This window comes from Capra hircus, chromosome 4, assembly GCF_001704415.2.
Source record: "Capra hircus breed San Clemente chromosome 4, ASM170441v1, whole genome shotgun sequence".
Classification (NCBI taxonomy): domain Eukaryota; kingdom Metazoa; phylum Chordata; class Mammalia; order Artiodactyla; family Bovidae; genus Capra; species Capra hircus.
In genome coordinates, this window is record NC_030811.1 from 34,820,525 (window position 1) to 34,837,514 (window position 16,990).

Consider the following 16,990-nt stretch of genomic DNA (forward strand, 5'->3'; position numbering starts at 1 on the left):
CCACACATCCGTTCTCAACATCTGTGTCTCTACTCCTGCTGGAACTAGGCTCAACTGTACTATTTTTCTATATGTATGCATTAATATATGATATTTGTTTTTCTCTTTCTGACTTATTTCACTCTGTATGACAGACTCAAGGTCTGTCCATATCTCTACAAATGACCCAGCTTTTTAAATTAAAGAAACCAGATCATTGGTTCTGTAAAATTTCTTACATTTTTGATTTTGTCAATTGCGTACCCATGGTGGCGTTTAACAAGTTCAAATCTGTTCTCTGAATTTCCTATAAACTGATAGTTAGAGCTTGAGGCTTGATTAGATTCATATTTGACCTTTTGGTAAAAATACTTCAAAAGTATCTTTGAGTACTTCTGATTACAACACATTGGGAGATATTATCTCTGTTTTCTCTTTTTGTGATGTTAAGATTGATCAAGGCATCTGGTATTTTATGTCTCCATTCTAAAAGTCCCCATCAGGGCTGGTGGTCTAGTGGCTAAGACTAACACAGATGGTTGGAGTTCCATCTGTGGTCAGGGAACTAGATCCCACAAGCCACAACTAAAGATCCTGTGTGCCACAACTAAGACCTGGCACAACCAATAAATAAATTCAATAAATATTTTTTTAAAAGTCCCCATCAGTCTTTCACTTAATACAGTAGCTTTCAGCCTTGTACTACCTGTTAGAACATCTGTGCAGCCTTTACACACTTCCAATGCACAGGCTCCACTTCCAATAATTGATTCAGAGTGGACTTGGGCTCAGCAATTTTTTTAAGTGTTCTGGGTGATTCTGATGTACAGACAGGACTGAGAGCCACTGACCTGATAATTTTGGCAGTCATTGAGGATCTTTGCCAAGAGAGCCATTATTTCAGAAAAGATTGTCAAATAGTGATATTCTATCTTGCTTTCTGTACATATTAGCTGATATTCTTCTATAAAAACTTTCATTAAGTCTTTGGTTCTTTCTCTAGTTTGTATGGGAAAAGTTGAATAAACATTGGATTCTTATCAGTTTTCTGAATGATGAGTTGAATATCTAATATCCTCCAAAGCTGGTTAGTGAGTTTTGTTTAAATATTTTTGTGAATTCATAGATTTTAGTGTATTGGATGTTTTAACCATTGCAGTTGTTATTATTATGTATTATTTAGATGGCCAAATTGTTTAACTTTAGCCAGTGGAATTTCTTTGAAGTTAGTGCCTGTGACTTTGTGGACATCAGTAGTATTTTATTGCTTCCTTGCTTTTACGTATGATGTGTTTTAGGCTAATCTTGTACATTTGATAATTTAGTTGTTCTGTGCAATTCCTGTCTTGGACTTTCTAATAGTTCAGCTCTCTGTGTCCTATTTAGTGACATTCTATTTAGTAGCTATGGTGTGATTACAAAACAGAATGGCAGATATTTATAGTAAAAGTAAATTTCAACAGGTGGTAAATGGTCATTAGGAAAATTATGTAAAGAAAATCCTCAATATTTTGTTGTAAGTCTTGCAGAGCATGATGAATAAATGCTTGGTCACCAATTTGTAATTTTTTACCCGCAGTTAATGTCCATCAGCGTGTTGGCTGTGTCTGCTTGGATGAGGGACTACCTAAATAATGTTCTGACTTTAACTGCAGAAACAAGGTAGGTTTTATAATTAATGATTGAATTCTTTCATCAGGGTTTCCTCAGACACTAGTTTCTAAGTAACTTTGCCCTCAGCTGTTTAGATGGTAGTGCTCACCCCGGATCATTTGGAAAGTTTTTCCTGCCCATGGTAACACTTGTATTTTCTAGAATTTTCCTTAAGGTATACTGCTGTTTGTTGGAGAAGGCTTGGCACCCTACAGTACTCTTGCCTGGAAAATCCCATGGATGGAGGAGCCTGGTAGGCTGCAGTCCATGCTAAGGGTCGGACAGGACTGAGCAACTTCCCTTTCACTTTTCACTTTCATGCATTGGAGAAGGAAATGGCAACCCACTCCAGTGTTCTTGCCTGGAGAATCCCAGGGACGGGGGAGCCTGGTGGTCTGCCATCTATGGGGTCGCACAGAGTCGGACACGACTGAAGTGACTTAGCAGCAGCTGTTTGTAGGGGACACCTCTGGTTATGGTAATACCACCTGCCTGTCTTGGCAGTGTTTGAACCATGCCACATTTGTTACAATGGACAGCACAGCTACTTTTCCTTAAGAAAATAATTGCCAACTTTTTCTTGCCTTCATATTCCTGAGCTAATGAAAACCAAACCCCACATGTCATTTTCTTACCCAATTTCAGGGATTAATCCACTAACATCACAAATGGCAAACTACTTAATGTCTCTGAGCCTCATTTTCCTCATCTCTGAATGGGAATTATATACCTCTGAATTTTCCTAAGGATTTCTATAAAGTCCTTAACATGATGGAGCTTAGTAAGCACTTAGTCATGGTCGTTTTTTGTTATCCTAGTTATTACCCTTACTGTTAAGGCTCTAGTTAATCATTTTTCATGGTTTTTGAGCAGAGAAGGCATCTCCCTTCCCTCTTTATAATACAGACCAATTTCCCTTTCCATAGCAGCGTTTCACATCTTTGGAAAAGTGCACACTGCATGCAGAGTCCCAGATCAGAGAAGGGTAGAGAGTCTTCTCAGCTGGGAAAAAGTGAAAAGTTTCATATGATTTCCTCATGAAAGTTAAGGCTTCGGTGCTAATATTAGATGGACTTTTTAAACCGGGGATCCCTATCTTATATTTTAAATGAGCTGAGATAGGAAGTTCTTTTTTTGTACCACGTGTATAAAAAAAGTAAACCAAACAAGATAAAAAATAAAACAAACAAGCAAGTTGGTAATGGTACAGTGCACAAGTCAGTTGTGTCTTGTGCTATGTCTTGGGTGCCTTTTTATGCTATTTATAATATAAAGACTTAATGAAAGTATCATAGGAGAACACCTGCTTATGTGTGCAGAAAGCAAGATGGGATATTGCTGTTTGACCATCTTTTCTGTTCTTCTTTCAGGGTAGAGGAGGCTGTCATTTTGACTTACTTTCCTGTGGTGCATCCGGTCATGATTGCCGTTTGCTGTTTCTTAATCATTGTGGGGATGTTAGGATACTGCGGAACAGTGAAAAGAAATCTGTTGCTACTTGCATGGGTATGGTGTTTACGTCTCATCTTTATTGTGGTTAAAGAGACCAACCAGGATTGTATTATTGGTTCATCAGTGCCGGAGATTACATGCGTAGGGAACTGTGAGAGCAGTTCCCTAATCTGTGGTCATTGTTCAACATCCTGTGAGAAGGGAAGTGTTCTTTCCATGAGAAATGATGTCAGTACAAGTGTTTGCTGTGCTCAGAAGATGAGGTGTAGAAATATGTACACTATTTAATTATTTCACTCAGGCCACGTGTTGACATTTTCATTTGAAAGTATGAGATTTTTTCTAGTGTCAGGGACCTTATTACCACTCCAATAAGCCTTTGGGGACTTGAACTGAGATGTTATCATGGAATTCTGTTTCTTTCTCTCCTTTCTTGTTGTAAACAAATGCACCACTTAAACCCTTATGGAATTCGGGTGGTGAGGTAACAGAAAGAAAGGCATCATAATCCTAGTGTTACCTGTACATATGACAACCCACTTTTTCTTGCCTAGAGAATCCCCTTGTACAGTGGAGCCAGCGGGCCACAGTCCACGGGGTCACAAAGAGTCAGACACGACTGAGTGACTAAGCACCAAGCACGTGTACATAGGTTAGTGAAAAGAAGTGAGCCTCAGTTTCCATAATCCTAGTTTTTTTTTTTTTTTTAATTTGGGAAGAATTGGACTAAATTACTTCTTAAATTCCCTTTAGTATTCCATTTCTATGATTCCAAAATCTATGATTAGATTTTTAGCTTAGAAATGAGCAAACCCTCCTTTAATAAGAAACATTTGAGTCAATTAAGAATATCAGTTTACATATAGATTTTTGAAGATTATTGAGTGTATAAAATATGTTAGTGGCGTCAGGTAGTTGAGACTGCTAACGTGATTGCGGACATTTCAGACTCCTAAAAAAGCAATTTATTGAGTATATCTCTTTCTTTGCAGTAGTTCTCAATGGTATCTGTGCACTCATTTCTTACAGGGAACTTAAAAAAAATTTTTTTAATGGTGTGTTGATGTGCTGGATACCTGAGCAGAAGAAAGCCCTGATTTGTAGCATTTGAAGATTTCCGTGGTGTAAATACTCCCAGCATGGTCAATTTCAGGTTACCAACACAGTGTCGCTGAATGCAGATCTGGGGAGAGATGAGCACAAATTCTCATTCCAGAGCCAGCTCCTGCACACCAGGGCTCGCCTGGCTTCCGTCCCAAGCCTATAAAAACAGAATCTTAGTGTGAAGCTAAACTAAAGCTTTGCATTTCACAGGAACAACCTGTGTTAATGTATTACTTGGCTTCATGGATGATGACTCCTCAGGTCACGTGACTGGCAAACAGAAAATGCTGCAGAAAATAAACTACCCTCAGAGAAGGGGGACATGCCCATTTCCTCACTTCTGTCCACTTTGGTATACAATGATCTTGATTATATTTTATTTATAATATGTCATTGTTCTTTCAGGGGAAAGGAGGTGGAAGGGTTTGGAATCTTATGTTGCAATTTAAAAAATTTGGATAATAATTTAAACATAAAATAAAGGACTTACGTTATATAAAACATAAAGGATGGATAAGGTATCGAAACTTAAAATCTCAGACTCATTTTCTAAAACTGCAATCTTATAACGATGTTCCATGTACACAGTCATTAGGTCTGGCTGCTATTAATATGATTCTTCTTCCTCCCAACTTGTATGATTCTGGATGGTTACTGGACTGTGGGATGGGGAGGGGTAGGATAACATATTTCATAGAATCTCAAAGACTTTTAGGAACATATTTTGAAAACCATCTATGCATTCCTTTAGGTTATTTGAATGCAAGTAAAACAATTTGACAAATAAGGTAATTTGGGCTCTCCTTGGGGCAGGATGAATCATAGAGACTTGTGCATAGGAGCTAGTTTGTGATGCTGAAGGAACCTTATGATGCAAAGGTGGCATGGAGGGCTGAGGTTCTAAGGGCCAGTGATTTGTTCATTCATTCATCCTTCAAACACTTCAGAGAATATAGGCACTACTAACCTTTGCCATCAGACCAGGTAATACACAGTGGATAGACAGTTTCACTACTGTCTGAAGAGACCTCTAGTAAGATTTACTATGAGTTCTGAGGCTAGAGAAGAGCTCCAAGCTCAATCCCAAAGGATCAGCCTACCCTTCAGGAGGATGACTGGAGTAGTTTGATGATGCTGTATCCCATCCCCTCCCCTTTTGCCTGGTTGTTGTTGTTTTGTTCAGTTGCTCAGTCATGTCCAACTCTTTGCAACCCCATGGACTGCAACATGCCAGGCTTCCCTGTCCTTCACTATCTTCTGGAGAAGAAGATAGTGTCTGTTGACATGACTCTATCATGTCCATTGAGTCGATGATGCTACCCAACCATCTCATCCTCTGTCGCCCCCATCTCCTCCTACCCTCAGTCTTTCCCAGTATCAGGATCTTTTCCAGGGAGTCGGCTCTTCTCACAGGTTGCCAAAGTATTGGAGCTTCAGCTTCAGCATCAGTTCTTCCAATGAATATTCAGAGTTGATTTCCTTTAGAACTGACAGGTTTGATCTCCTTGCTGCCCACGGGACTCTCAAGAGTCTTCTCCAACACCAAAGTTCAAAAGTGAATGTACTCTTTTCCATAAAGCAGCTTTTGGTGCATCGCTGTTCCCCATGTCCATGGCTGCCATCCTCATGTTGGTCATTTCTTCCCCTTGACTATCTGTGGCAGTTTTTCCCCCATTCACATCAGGCTGCTTCTCTCCTCCTAGCAAGTTTCCTGTCTAGACCCAGCACAACCTATCCTTTGCTTGAATGATCTGCAGTCTTAGGTCCCAGTTACCTGTCACTCATAACTAATCTGCTTCTCAGACAGTTTTTTCCTTCCCCTCTGGCTTTCTTTCCATAGCCTCTTTCTCTAAACAGTTGCCAAGTCCCATAAGGTTCTAATTCTACAACTGTCAGGTCCTGTGCCTTCTTTGCTATTCTCATTTGGAATGCCCAGGATCAGGTTCTTCTGACTTCTTACTGGAACACTGCATAGCCCCCTAACTAAACTTCCTGCCTCTGTTGTCTCTTTCTGATTTACCCCATACCAGTGCTGCCAGGTTAATGTAATGCTACAGTGATCACATTACTCCTGTTTTCCAAAACCTTGAAAGACTCTTGGTGGGGTAATGAAGTGTTTAGAGACACCTTAATCTTGCATCAAGCTCTTCTGCAATCAAGACCTTCATCTGTCACTTCTAGCTTTCTTACTTCATTATTTTCTGGTCCAACTGGATTTTCTGACCTGTGAACGAACTTTTCTGGCTGTGTTCTTTCCTGCCCTTATACTTGCTGTTCTCTTAGCTAGGGATTTCTTCTAATACTTCTGTTTCAGTACTAACAGCCTGTTACAGTTTGTCTGAAATAGTGCCTCCTGAAATTGTAATAATGATGAAGATGATGATGATAATCAAAAGTAGTTAACTTTTCTCGGGTACTGACAAAATGTAAGGCTTACAAGCTATACACGTTTACATAAAGTGTTTTATATTAATTAAACAGTTTTGTCCTCTCCACAATTCTAATGAGATGTACTGTGCTTAGTCACTCAGTCATGTCTGACTCTTTTCGACCCCATGGACTGTAGCCCGCCAGGCTCCTCTGTCCATGGGGATTCTCCAGGTAAGAATACTGGAGTGGCTTGCCATGCCCTACTCCAGCGGATCTTCCCAACCCAGGGATCGGACCCAGGTCTCCTGCATTGCAGATGGATTCTTTATCGTCTGAGCCTGAAATAGGTACTATTATTATTCCCATATTGTAGGTGAGGGGAATGAGGCACAGATTGGTTTAATAATTTGCCTAAGTTTGCATAGCTAATAAATGGAGTATATGGTATTCAGACCATCACAGTCTAGTTCTAACAACATATTTGTAACACCTTCATGACACTGTTTTACTCTTTGTATGTGTGTTAGTCGCTCAGTCATGTCCAACTCTTTGTGACCCCATGAACTGTAGCCAGCCAAGCTCCTCTGTCCATGGGATTCTCCAGGCAAGAATATTGGAGTGGGTTGCCATTTCCTTCTCCAGGGATTTTGCTCTTTAATTGCTGCCTTTTCCTAAATGCTTAAGTATCTTAGTTTAATATGGATTATGTGTCTTACATTGTAAAAAATGTTTTCTATAATCTTTCATTTTAAACTCAACAATTATCTAAGATAGATAATTATAAATGAAGTTCAGAGAGGTTTATTAATATGTCCAAGGTCACTCAGCACTAACAGGTAAAGCTTTGATTCAGACCTCCATGTTTCTGACTGCCAAGTCCATTCTCATTGGGCTTTTACCAGGGTCTCCAACAGACATGTTTCAACGTTTAAAGTTCAGTGCTTTTCTCTTATTATAAACCTCCTTTTTTATAACCAGCCCAGATTATCAGACTACAAACAGCTTGATAATATGAAACATTCATCTTGCCTATTGCTTTAATAATTTTTTTATGAACTCAAATAATAACCAGCAAATTAGAACAGTGTGAGTAGAAGTGGTCAGCACATCAGATGAAGGATGGTGTCTGGAAGACAATGATGGATGAGATTTTCAGGCAGGAACCTGGCTGTGAGATAGGTTCAGACAGTAGTGGCTTGTTAAAGTGGGGCAGCACTCATGCAGGTTATGATGGGTTATTAGGTCTTTGGCAAATATTTGCAAGGCAACTCTCATGGTTTTTTCCTTTATGTCCTTTAGCTTTTTATCCTAATTTAAAAAAAATTTTGGAAGGTTCTTTAATTGTAGTTGTAAATTTTAAGAAAGCCCAGTGCATTCAATCCTACTTGCGCACTTCCTTGTATTCAAAATCATGCTTCACTTTTAAGACCTGTAAACCAGCTTAGAAGAGGAAACATTTTTCTTTTTTTAAAGACAACTTGTATCTCTGAGAGCTGCCATACCTCTTGAATGATTACTAAAAAAAGAGCTGACAACTGGGCAATGGTGCTGCTTAAGCATAAGTCAAAGTCAAAATGCCATTATTCATCTGACTGGTCAAGAAAAAGTGAGGCTCAAAACCTAGCTTTACAACTCTCCTACCCTCCACCTGACTCCTACCCCCCACCCCCCAAAGAAACAACTGCAGGCTAAGAGGCCATCTGTAGGAAAACATTTATGGAGAATCATGATCAAGAATTTGACCCTTCTATTGAATTATAAATACAAATTGTTAAAACACCCTAATTTAAGTTTCCTAAACATACAATTAAATTTGGATTTCAGCTAGACAACGAATAATATTTTTGTATAAGTATTTCCCATGCAACATTTAGGTTATACATCTACTAAAACATTATTTTCTTATCTGAAAGTCAAATTTAAATGAGCATCTTGTATTTTTGTTTCCTGAAGTTAGCAACCTTACTATAATAAGATTTGTTCTTATAAATGTAAAACTGTCACAAAACAGAAACTTCGATGTATTTGTAGGAAGAGATTATGAGTAATTAAATCCCAATTATATTGGGAAGACAAGCCAAAATGGCTAAGAAGATAAACTTGAATGTGCCATGACTTTCAAAGTAATTTCAGTAGCAGAACTTCCTTTCTGTTTTAAAGAGAAATAGAAGCTAAATGGAAATTGGTTTTAAGCTTTAGATGGGTACTTCCCAAGGCTTTTAGCTGTAGACTAAATGAAATTCATTTGTTATTGCAGTTCTACCTTGCTATTAACATAGGCATTAGGAAAGTGGTGCCAGCTCAGGGGAAATGTAAACAGGTTGAACAGACGTGTTTACAATATCGACAGCAGCTGAATGTCACCATCAGGAGATTGTCATTTGTCAGAGTGCGATGTTAATATACACTCAACTGCCAGCAATCCGCAACTTGTCAGGCCCTGGTCAGAAATTAATTTGCATGCATCTTACATGTGTAAGATCAGTACCTTATATATAAATGGAAAGGTTTTATTTTTTTTTCACCCCTTATTATCCCAGAGAATTTTCACATAGCTAGTGATTATGTGGAAGCACTTTTAAACTTTCTTAAAATATCCAGTGCTTGCACCAGATTTGAAATGATTCTTTGGATGGAAATCAAGTACATCTTTAATGGCCATGGAGAAATAAACCATCCTCAGTGTTCTGCTGTTTAAAATCATAATGCAAAAATGGAATATCTTTAAATTGGAGTTAATTTCCTACGGACTCAAAGTTCTTCTTTCAAGTAGTTACACATTTAGTAGTGATACTGCTACTGATAACCTATTAAGTTAAAATTAAACTATTAAATTAAGTATGCCTAGTACCTTTATTTCTAAGTCAAGGTCCATCATATCATTGATTACATGTTCAGCATCTGCCCAGAGTTTCGCTCTGTTTTCTCAGAAAATACTTATAGCAACTTTATATGGTTAGATGTATTTCATAACTGAGGGAAAGTAAGATGCCCAAAGACACACAGCTGCTAGTTGCTTTCATCAGCATTTAGATACAAATTACATTCTGAGTCTGTATATGTTTCACTCCACCACCCAATGACTGGAATATATTTAATTAATTGCTGGCACAACTTCTATAAGACTTAAATATGCTTCATCTATAATTCCAACATATTCAGTAGTCATTCAACTTTTAAAGGTATATAATATTTTAATGTCCTTATTACAAAAGGAATTCTAAAAATCCATCGTTAGTTCTCCCTTATCCTATCCAAGAATCAGACAGCTTCTCTTTTCCTTTCTTGCCTCTTTTCTGCCCCTCTCTTTCCTTTTCCCCTCTGTAAACATATATTGAGTACCTAGTCTGTGATAAACACAAGATACAGAGATGAAATGGGAGACTGCAAAGAAAATAAAAAAGCAAAATAGAGTATTAAAGTTATAAATAAATTAGTGTGGGAACCCTGAATAAGGAGCAGCTGGAGGTTTCCAGTAGATTTTGCAGGAAGAGTCTTTGTTTGAGCTGGATGTTGAAAGTGTATGAGTTTTCTGGTGGAGGAGGGAAGTTACATGCAGACTGTGTGCATGGGTACAGAACCGTGTACCTGTGTTCCCCATCCTGAACCCCCCTCCCACGTCCCTCCCCATCCCATCCCTCAGGGTCAACTGATTCATGTCAATGTATGGCAAAACCACTACAATATTGTAAAGTAATTAGCCTCCAATTAAAATAAATAAATAAATTAATAAAAAGAAGAAAACAGACTACATTAAACAAGCATTTCCTATTAAAAAAAAAGAAAAGAACCGTGAAAGAACATGGCAAGTTTAGGCAAAACTTAGAAATTCTGGTGGCTATGGTGTCAGTGAAAAGTGGTTGAAGTAGTCTGAAGACTGTGAAGATCTTTGTAGGAGAGTCTGAGGTTTTCCCTTGGACTATGGTCAGTGAGTGTGTCTAGCATTTGATGAAATGATAACATTTAAGAGTGGAGGCTTTGGGAAGGATGGTTAGTGGTTATAGATAAGTAGGAGAGCCGGGTTTGATCCCTGGGTCAGGAAGATCCCCTGGAGAAGGAAATGGCAACCCACTCCAGTGTTCTTGCCTGGGAAATCCCATGGACAGAGGAGCCTGGCAGGCTGCAGTCTATGGGGTCACAAAAGAGCTGGACATGACTGATCGACTGAGTACAACCCCTAGTCCTTGAAAGCATGGACGGGGTCTGGACCAAGACTTTGGGGAGTGGATGAAAGACAACTGAATTCAGCATACCTTGCTGAGATAGTATTTTTGCACGTTATAGTAATGTTTGTATTACTTGACATCAGGAAATAGGATATTATTCAGTATCTATCTATCTAGTGTTCCTCATCTAATAGAAACATACCCCATTCAATATAGATGTTTTATTTTCATACATTAACTAGAATTCTGTTAAAGTTGCCATTTTAAAATTTAGTCATTAAACTCACAAAAATTTCAGTCAGAGAAAACCAAAGATGATGTAGACATTTCTGCATCCAGAGGCTCAGTTTGCACATCTTGGTTTCTTAAATGAAGCTGGCCGGATTGCCTCCAATTATACCCCAGCAAAGCCCATAAGCAAATGTATTTGAAAGGAGGTATCATGATATTTCTGCCCTTAGTGGTGGGTCTTTGTGACAGGATCTGGAGTGTTCTTTGAACTTTTTGCTTACTTTAGGGTGTGAAGTATGAATGGCTCAAGATTTTGTATTTCTGACTGTGGTATAATTTAGGTATACTCTGTCATAGTAAGCATATTAAGCTTTGTTATATATTGTTATATACATTTGCGATAGCTTTGGCTAGATGTAAGCCATATAAATCTATATGCATTGATTTGGTGAATGTCTGCAGTCTGTGTGGAGTTCAGTGACAGATATTTCTCTGGCAGCACATGCTCTTAAAAGGGTGATTTTAGCAAATGCTACCTTGAGGCTAATTCAGCAGTTGTGTAGAGTTTTTGCTTTCACATTTGCTATTGACTTCCTTTGGCCTAGGTGAAGCAGTAACTATTCATTTGAAATCATATCAGTGTCTAGAAGACTTAGGAAATAGAGCTAAATCAATAGTCAAGCAAATGACACAAAAGATGAGAGAATTAAGAATTAATTGTTTAAGCTATAATGAGGAAAATAAATTTTAGAAAGACTTTCTGGAAAAATGAAGTTTAATATTTACTTGTATGCAACATCCGAAGAATGTGAATTTTTCTTTTCTTTCTTTTTCTTTTTGGCCACACTGCGTGGCTTGCAGGGGCTTAGTTTCCAGTAGGTAGTGGTGGTCACTTAGTTTCATCCGACTCTTTTGTGACCCCATGGACTATAGCCCATCAGACTCCTCTGTCCATGGGATTTCCAAGGCAAAAATACTGGAGTGGGTTGCCATTTCCTTCTTTAGGGAATCTTCCCAACCCAGGGATCAAACCTGTGTCTCCTGCATTGACAGGCAAATTATTTACTGCTGAGCTAACAGGGAAGCTTCCTGACCATGTATGGAATCCGTGCCCCCTGCGGTGGGAGCTTGGAGTCTTAACCACTGGGAACCACCAGGGAAGTGCCCATTTCCTTCTTTATTCAGATACAGGGTGATAACAGGCTCCAATGATGTGCTCAAATTAAGATGAATCTTCTCAGCTCACATGACAGAAACACTAATTTTAGTTTAAGTATATAAGCGCTGTAGCTGTATCACTTAGTATTCCTCTCAAGCAATATATTTGAATTATTCAGAAATAAGCGATTATCCCTGAATTTTCTTTAGATTACCATATTATTTCAGTTTTTGATGCTGTTGTTCAGTTGCTAAGTTGTGTGTGACTCTTTGCAAGCCCATGGACTGCAGCACGCCAGGCTTCCCTGTAAAACTTACTAATTTGGAAGCTATGCATTTTCTCAGTATGGTCACAGCTGTGAAGACATTTCAGAAACATCTTTTAGAATACTGGAATTTTATTAGATTATATATCCAATGTCAAAATTGTTTCTAATTAGGTAAAAATATGAATCTATTCAGTGACTCTTCTAGGAAACAAGCATTTAAAATATAAATTTTCAAGTTTTTGTGCAGAGTTTACACAGCTGAGTTGAAGACAGGGACTGATAACTTGTAAGGAGACCCTGAGAAGTTTTCCTTTTGTAATTAAAATACTTTAATTCTAAAAGCTCTTTTTTGTGTTGTTAAAGTACTTAAAAACAGCAACAACTATAAGGAAGGAGAGAGAGCCTCTTCTATGGGAAGTATTTAACAGCGACAAGAGGAAGAGATCTGAGAGGGAAGGAATTCTGGTGAATCATGGGCAGAGGTGGGCAAAGGCTGATGGAAAGATCTTTGCTGGGGAAGCAAGGGACTTTGAGGAATTGAAAGGCTAGTGGAGAGAGTAATTGTGATAAGATTCAGAGGTTCATGGAGTGCTTGGCAAAGGGCATGTATAGGTCATTGGAGAGAGATGTGCCAAGCATGCAGGGCTAAGACTTGACTGTGTGACTTAAGCCAGATTATGGAGATGTCTTGAATATCCTGTGCATATACTCTGCAGTGTGAAGTTCGGGGAGCTGAAGAGTGATGTGATCTGTTCTATCTTTTGCCACATAACCTTGAAGCAGTATCCCTTCTGACCCTCTTCTGGACTCTTATCTCATTTACCCGGCAGAGGATCGCTACCCAATCCTGCCGCTCTGGGCTAAGTGGACTTCGCATTTAGACAAACTTTTTTAATGATAGAACAGAGAATGGAAGATGTATTTTTCTTCTACCAATGTGCCTTTACTAATGAAGGAATAAAGGTTTTCAGGCGGGGCAGTCTAGCTAAGGTTTTAGAAATTTTTCACAGATGTACACCAGAAATAAAATTTTTTTTACTCTGGATGTTTTGAGTTCAGGTTTAATAGCAAAATTATAGTCACATCAAGCTAAAGTAGGCACCAGGAAACTGGGTGTGCGGCAAGGGTGCCCTCAGGGAGACCAGCCAGACAAGGGCTCTTGTGGAATGGTCAGAACAGTAGTTCTTTGGAATGCTGCCACAGTTTCCCAGACTCAGGGGAAAAAACGTTCCATAAACAGTTGACTAGCAGCAGAGGATTGTTACAGAACTGCTTAACTTGTTTGAGAACAAAATTTTTAAGCACGTTAGAAGCACTTATCTAATGATAATGGATATGGACCTTTCAAATTATTATTAGTCTGTCTATAAAAGCAGGTCTTCAAGGATCTCAACTTTTCAACATTCTTATAACTAAAATATTTGTTGTAACAAACAGGCATTAAAAAAATTCATCTGTAATTTGTGTGATTAAACTGTGTCTTCCACCCCCTGGTGGCTCAGACGGTAAAGCGTCTGCCTACAATGCGGGAGACCCGGGTTCAATCCCTGGGTCGGGAAGATCCTCTGGAGAAGGAAATGGCAACCCACTCCAGTATTCTTGCCTGGAAAATCCCATGGATGGAGGAGCCTGGTTGGCTACTGTCCATGGGGTTCCAAAGAGTCAGACACGACTGAGCAACTTCACTTCACTATCACTGATGTTTGGGCACTTTGGTGACAATTTTGTAATTATATCGTTATTCACATGTGATTTTCTTTCCCTGAACTTTAAGCATGACTGTGGACAGGCTTGTGTTCTTACATTTTATTACTTTGAAAAGTAATATACGTATTTTTGGTTCAGGAAGAAAGTATTTTTACTTGAGTAGATTTATTTAAAAAAAAAAACCAGAATAAACTTCTTCACTTGTAATAAATATTTGTGTTCATGGATTTATAAAATTTAATGAATATGTTCCCCTTTAATACTCTTTAAAAAATTTTTTTGGCCTTGCCATGCAGCCTGTGAAAACCCCAGTTCCCCGAGCAGGGACTGAACCTGTCACCTCTGCAGTGGAAGCATGGAGCCCTAACCACTGGACCACCAGGGAATTCCTTTAAAACTCTTAACAAGTTGGCTTGAGATTTTCCTGAAAAATGTACAAAGATAAGTTAAAATGTGTATCTTGTTGAAAATAAAGGTAAAGCAAAAGAATGTGATTTAGAATATAATTTCGCAAATATAGATCAATTTAAAAGTTATTATAGATAGTAAAGTATGTATTCTCTTTTTATCTAATAAGCCTCTTAGAATTTCCAATTTCCTAGCCTGCTCTAACTGATGTTGTCCTAAAGATGCCTGTGGTAATGACTCCTGGCCCCTCTGGTGTTTGCAAGGGATCTGACCACATTTGGGTCTGAGTGAGAGGCATGATTGGGATTGAACTGAGCCTAGTTAGTGTCTTTTGACTGTGTTGCTTAGGTTACTTCCTCTGTATTTTCCTATCCAGGTTCTGGTGATGGAGACCCCTGTCTCGCATTTTGAGGAATAGCCCAGTAATACATAGAGACAGCCTCTTCTAAGACCAGTAACACCCTGTAAATCTTTTGCAATGGGGCCGAGCTTGTAGACTTTAGCTGACCTGGCTTACAAAGCAACAGAAACTATATATGTGGTGACCCGTCTAGCGTGACCAGTTGCTTTATTGTCTCACCCTTAATGCTTTACCTGTCATGATATACATCACTGACCCTGAGAACCTATAGCCCTTGGCTGAGTCCCTCTGATCCTGGCATAACACATTTCTCTGTCTCGTAGTTTGAACTGCGTGTGAAGCAAACACCTACTAATCTGAACTTACTAGCATCTCTGATAGAGAAACTAGCTCAACAATTAGCAGTGTCAATAAGATGGAAAGGAGGGTTAATTAAGATACATTATTACAAAAAGTTTTCTATATTTTTACTCAAGTGTAATCATGCACAAAGGACCACAGCTTACCAATCACTTTCTTATTTTAGCTCGCTTTTCTGCATGGGCTCAAGAATGACAAGACTTTATTTCTTCAAAAACTGGTGTATGGTTCTAGCTTTTTCTCAACTAGATTGAACTCATCTCATTTATGATTCTTTAAAGAATGTTGCCTTTTTTGGGGAAATTTTTGTAAAGACATATGAAGCGTGGTGAATAATTGGCCTTCAGAAAGTACCAAGCCTATGTCTGCTATGACATCGTTTTGAGACTTGGCTAAAACAAAGGCTTTGTGTAGGGATGTGTTCTAAGCATAAGTGCTCTTGGGCTGTTAGTAGTTTCATCCGGGTGGATTCTTAACAGAATGTCGGCCGTTCCATTATCTTGTACAAATATTTGGCAGTGGAATTCTCTTATTTACTAACTATAAGTAATATAATATTTTTAAACCTCCAATCACTGGGAAAGGAAAAATAAACAACTGACACAGAGATACTTAACACTGAAAGCTTGCAGAGTTTAGCATTTGACAGGGTAGAGACTGGAGTTTATCATTTATCATTTAGTGAATTCAGGCTTTCATCAAACTTTTTGTTTATTAAAAGTGTTGGTTATGTAGTATGTAAGTAGGAGTCCAAAGGCACCATGTTTTTAAAATATTCAAATGTCTGGTCAAGTATGTTATATTTTGAAATAGATTTTATTTGCAGGGAGGTGAGTCTCAGATTGTATTCATTTTCCAAGATACAATCTGCAAATCTGACTTTGGTGGTTTTAAATTGTGTTGAATGTTGCTTAAGAAAAAAACCTGAGTCTTTACTTATAAATTAAGAGACTAGCAGATTAAAGTAACTTTTACAATGTTTATAATTTTTACTTTTCGCTCAGTGAAATATATCCCCACTGAGGAGGTTCTGTGATATGTAGTTGATTATCTGCTTGCTGGCACAGAAAAACTTATGAGAAAGACATACAGTTTTGCTTTAATGTAAAAATTCTTTTCCAGGAAAACAGTTTGGAGAATAACTATTTTGTCTATTTATGGTAGGGGTTCCCAGGTGGCACTAGTGGTAACAAATCCGCCTGCCAGTGCAAGCGGCGGAGATGCAAGAAACACAGTTTCACTTCCTGGGCGGGGAAGATCCTCTGGAGTAGGAAATGGTACTCTTGCTAAGTAGGCTCCACAGTATTCTTGACTGGAAAATTCTGTGGACACAAGAGCTTGGTGAGCTACAGTCTATGGGGTTGCAAAGAGTCAGACATGACTGAGTGCACACACACACACACACACACACATGCACACGCTATTTATGGTACACTGGATATAGAATTCTTTGCTTCCTTTAGATAGTATATATCTCAGAGTCCTCTGTCCATAAAACTGGATAGGATGAGGCCAAGTTTTATATTAATGGAACATATTTCTTATAAAAAGGCTTTTCATAATTGAACATATCTTTTCCTATATTTCTCAACTGCTTATAAAGTTTAATATCCTCAATAAATATTAGCACTCAATAAATTGATTGGCTTTGTTAGGGCAGATTGCTTTCTTGTTTTGATTAGATTGATAGAAATTAGAAATGAAAAAAATTTAATGAATCTGTTTTCTCCAAAGTAAAAAGTATTTGAAATATTTTATATAAATGCTGAAGT

General features: G+C 38.3%; 1 protein-coding gene across 1 annotated transcript in view; it reads left to right on the top strand.

Annotated features, from left to right (window-relative positions):
* TSPAN12 (tetraspanin 12) overlaps positions 1-16,990 on the top strand; it is a 66,584-nt gene that overhangs the window by 14,735 nt on the left and 34,859 nt on the right. Inside the window, exons 3-4 of the mRNA XM_018046987.1 lie at positions 1,559-1,641; positions 3,003-3,138. Coding sequence (XP_017902476.1) covers positions 1,559-1,641; positions 3,003-3,138 — 219 coding nt within the window. The remainder of the gene's footprint in view (positions 1-1,558; positions 1,642-3,002; positions 3,139-16,990) is intronic.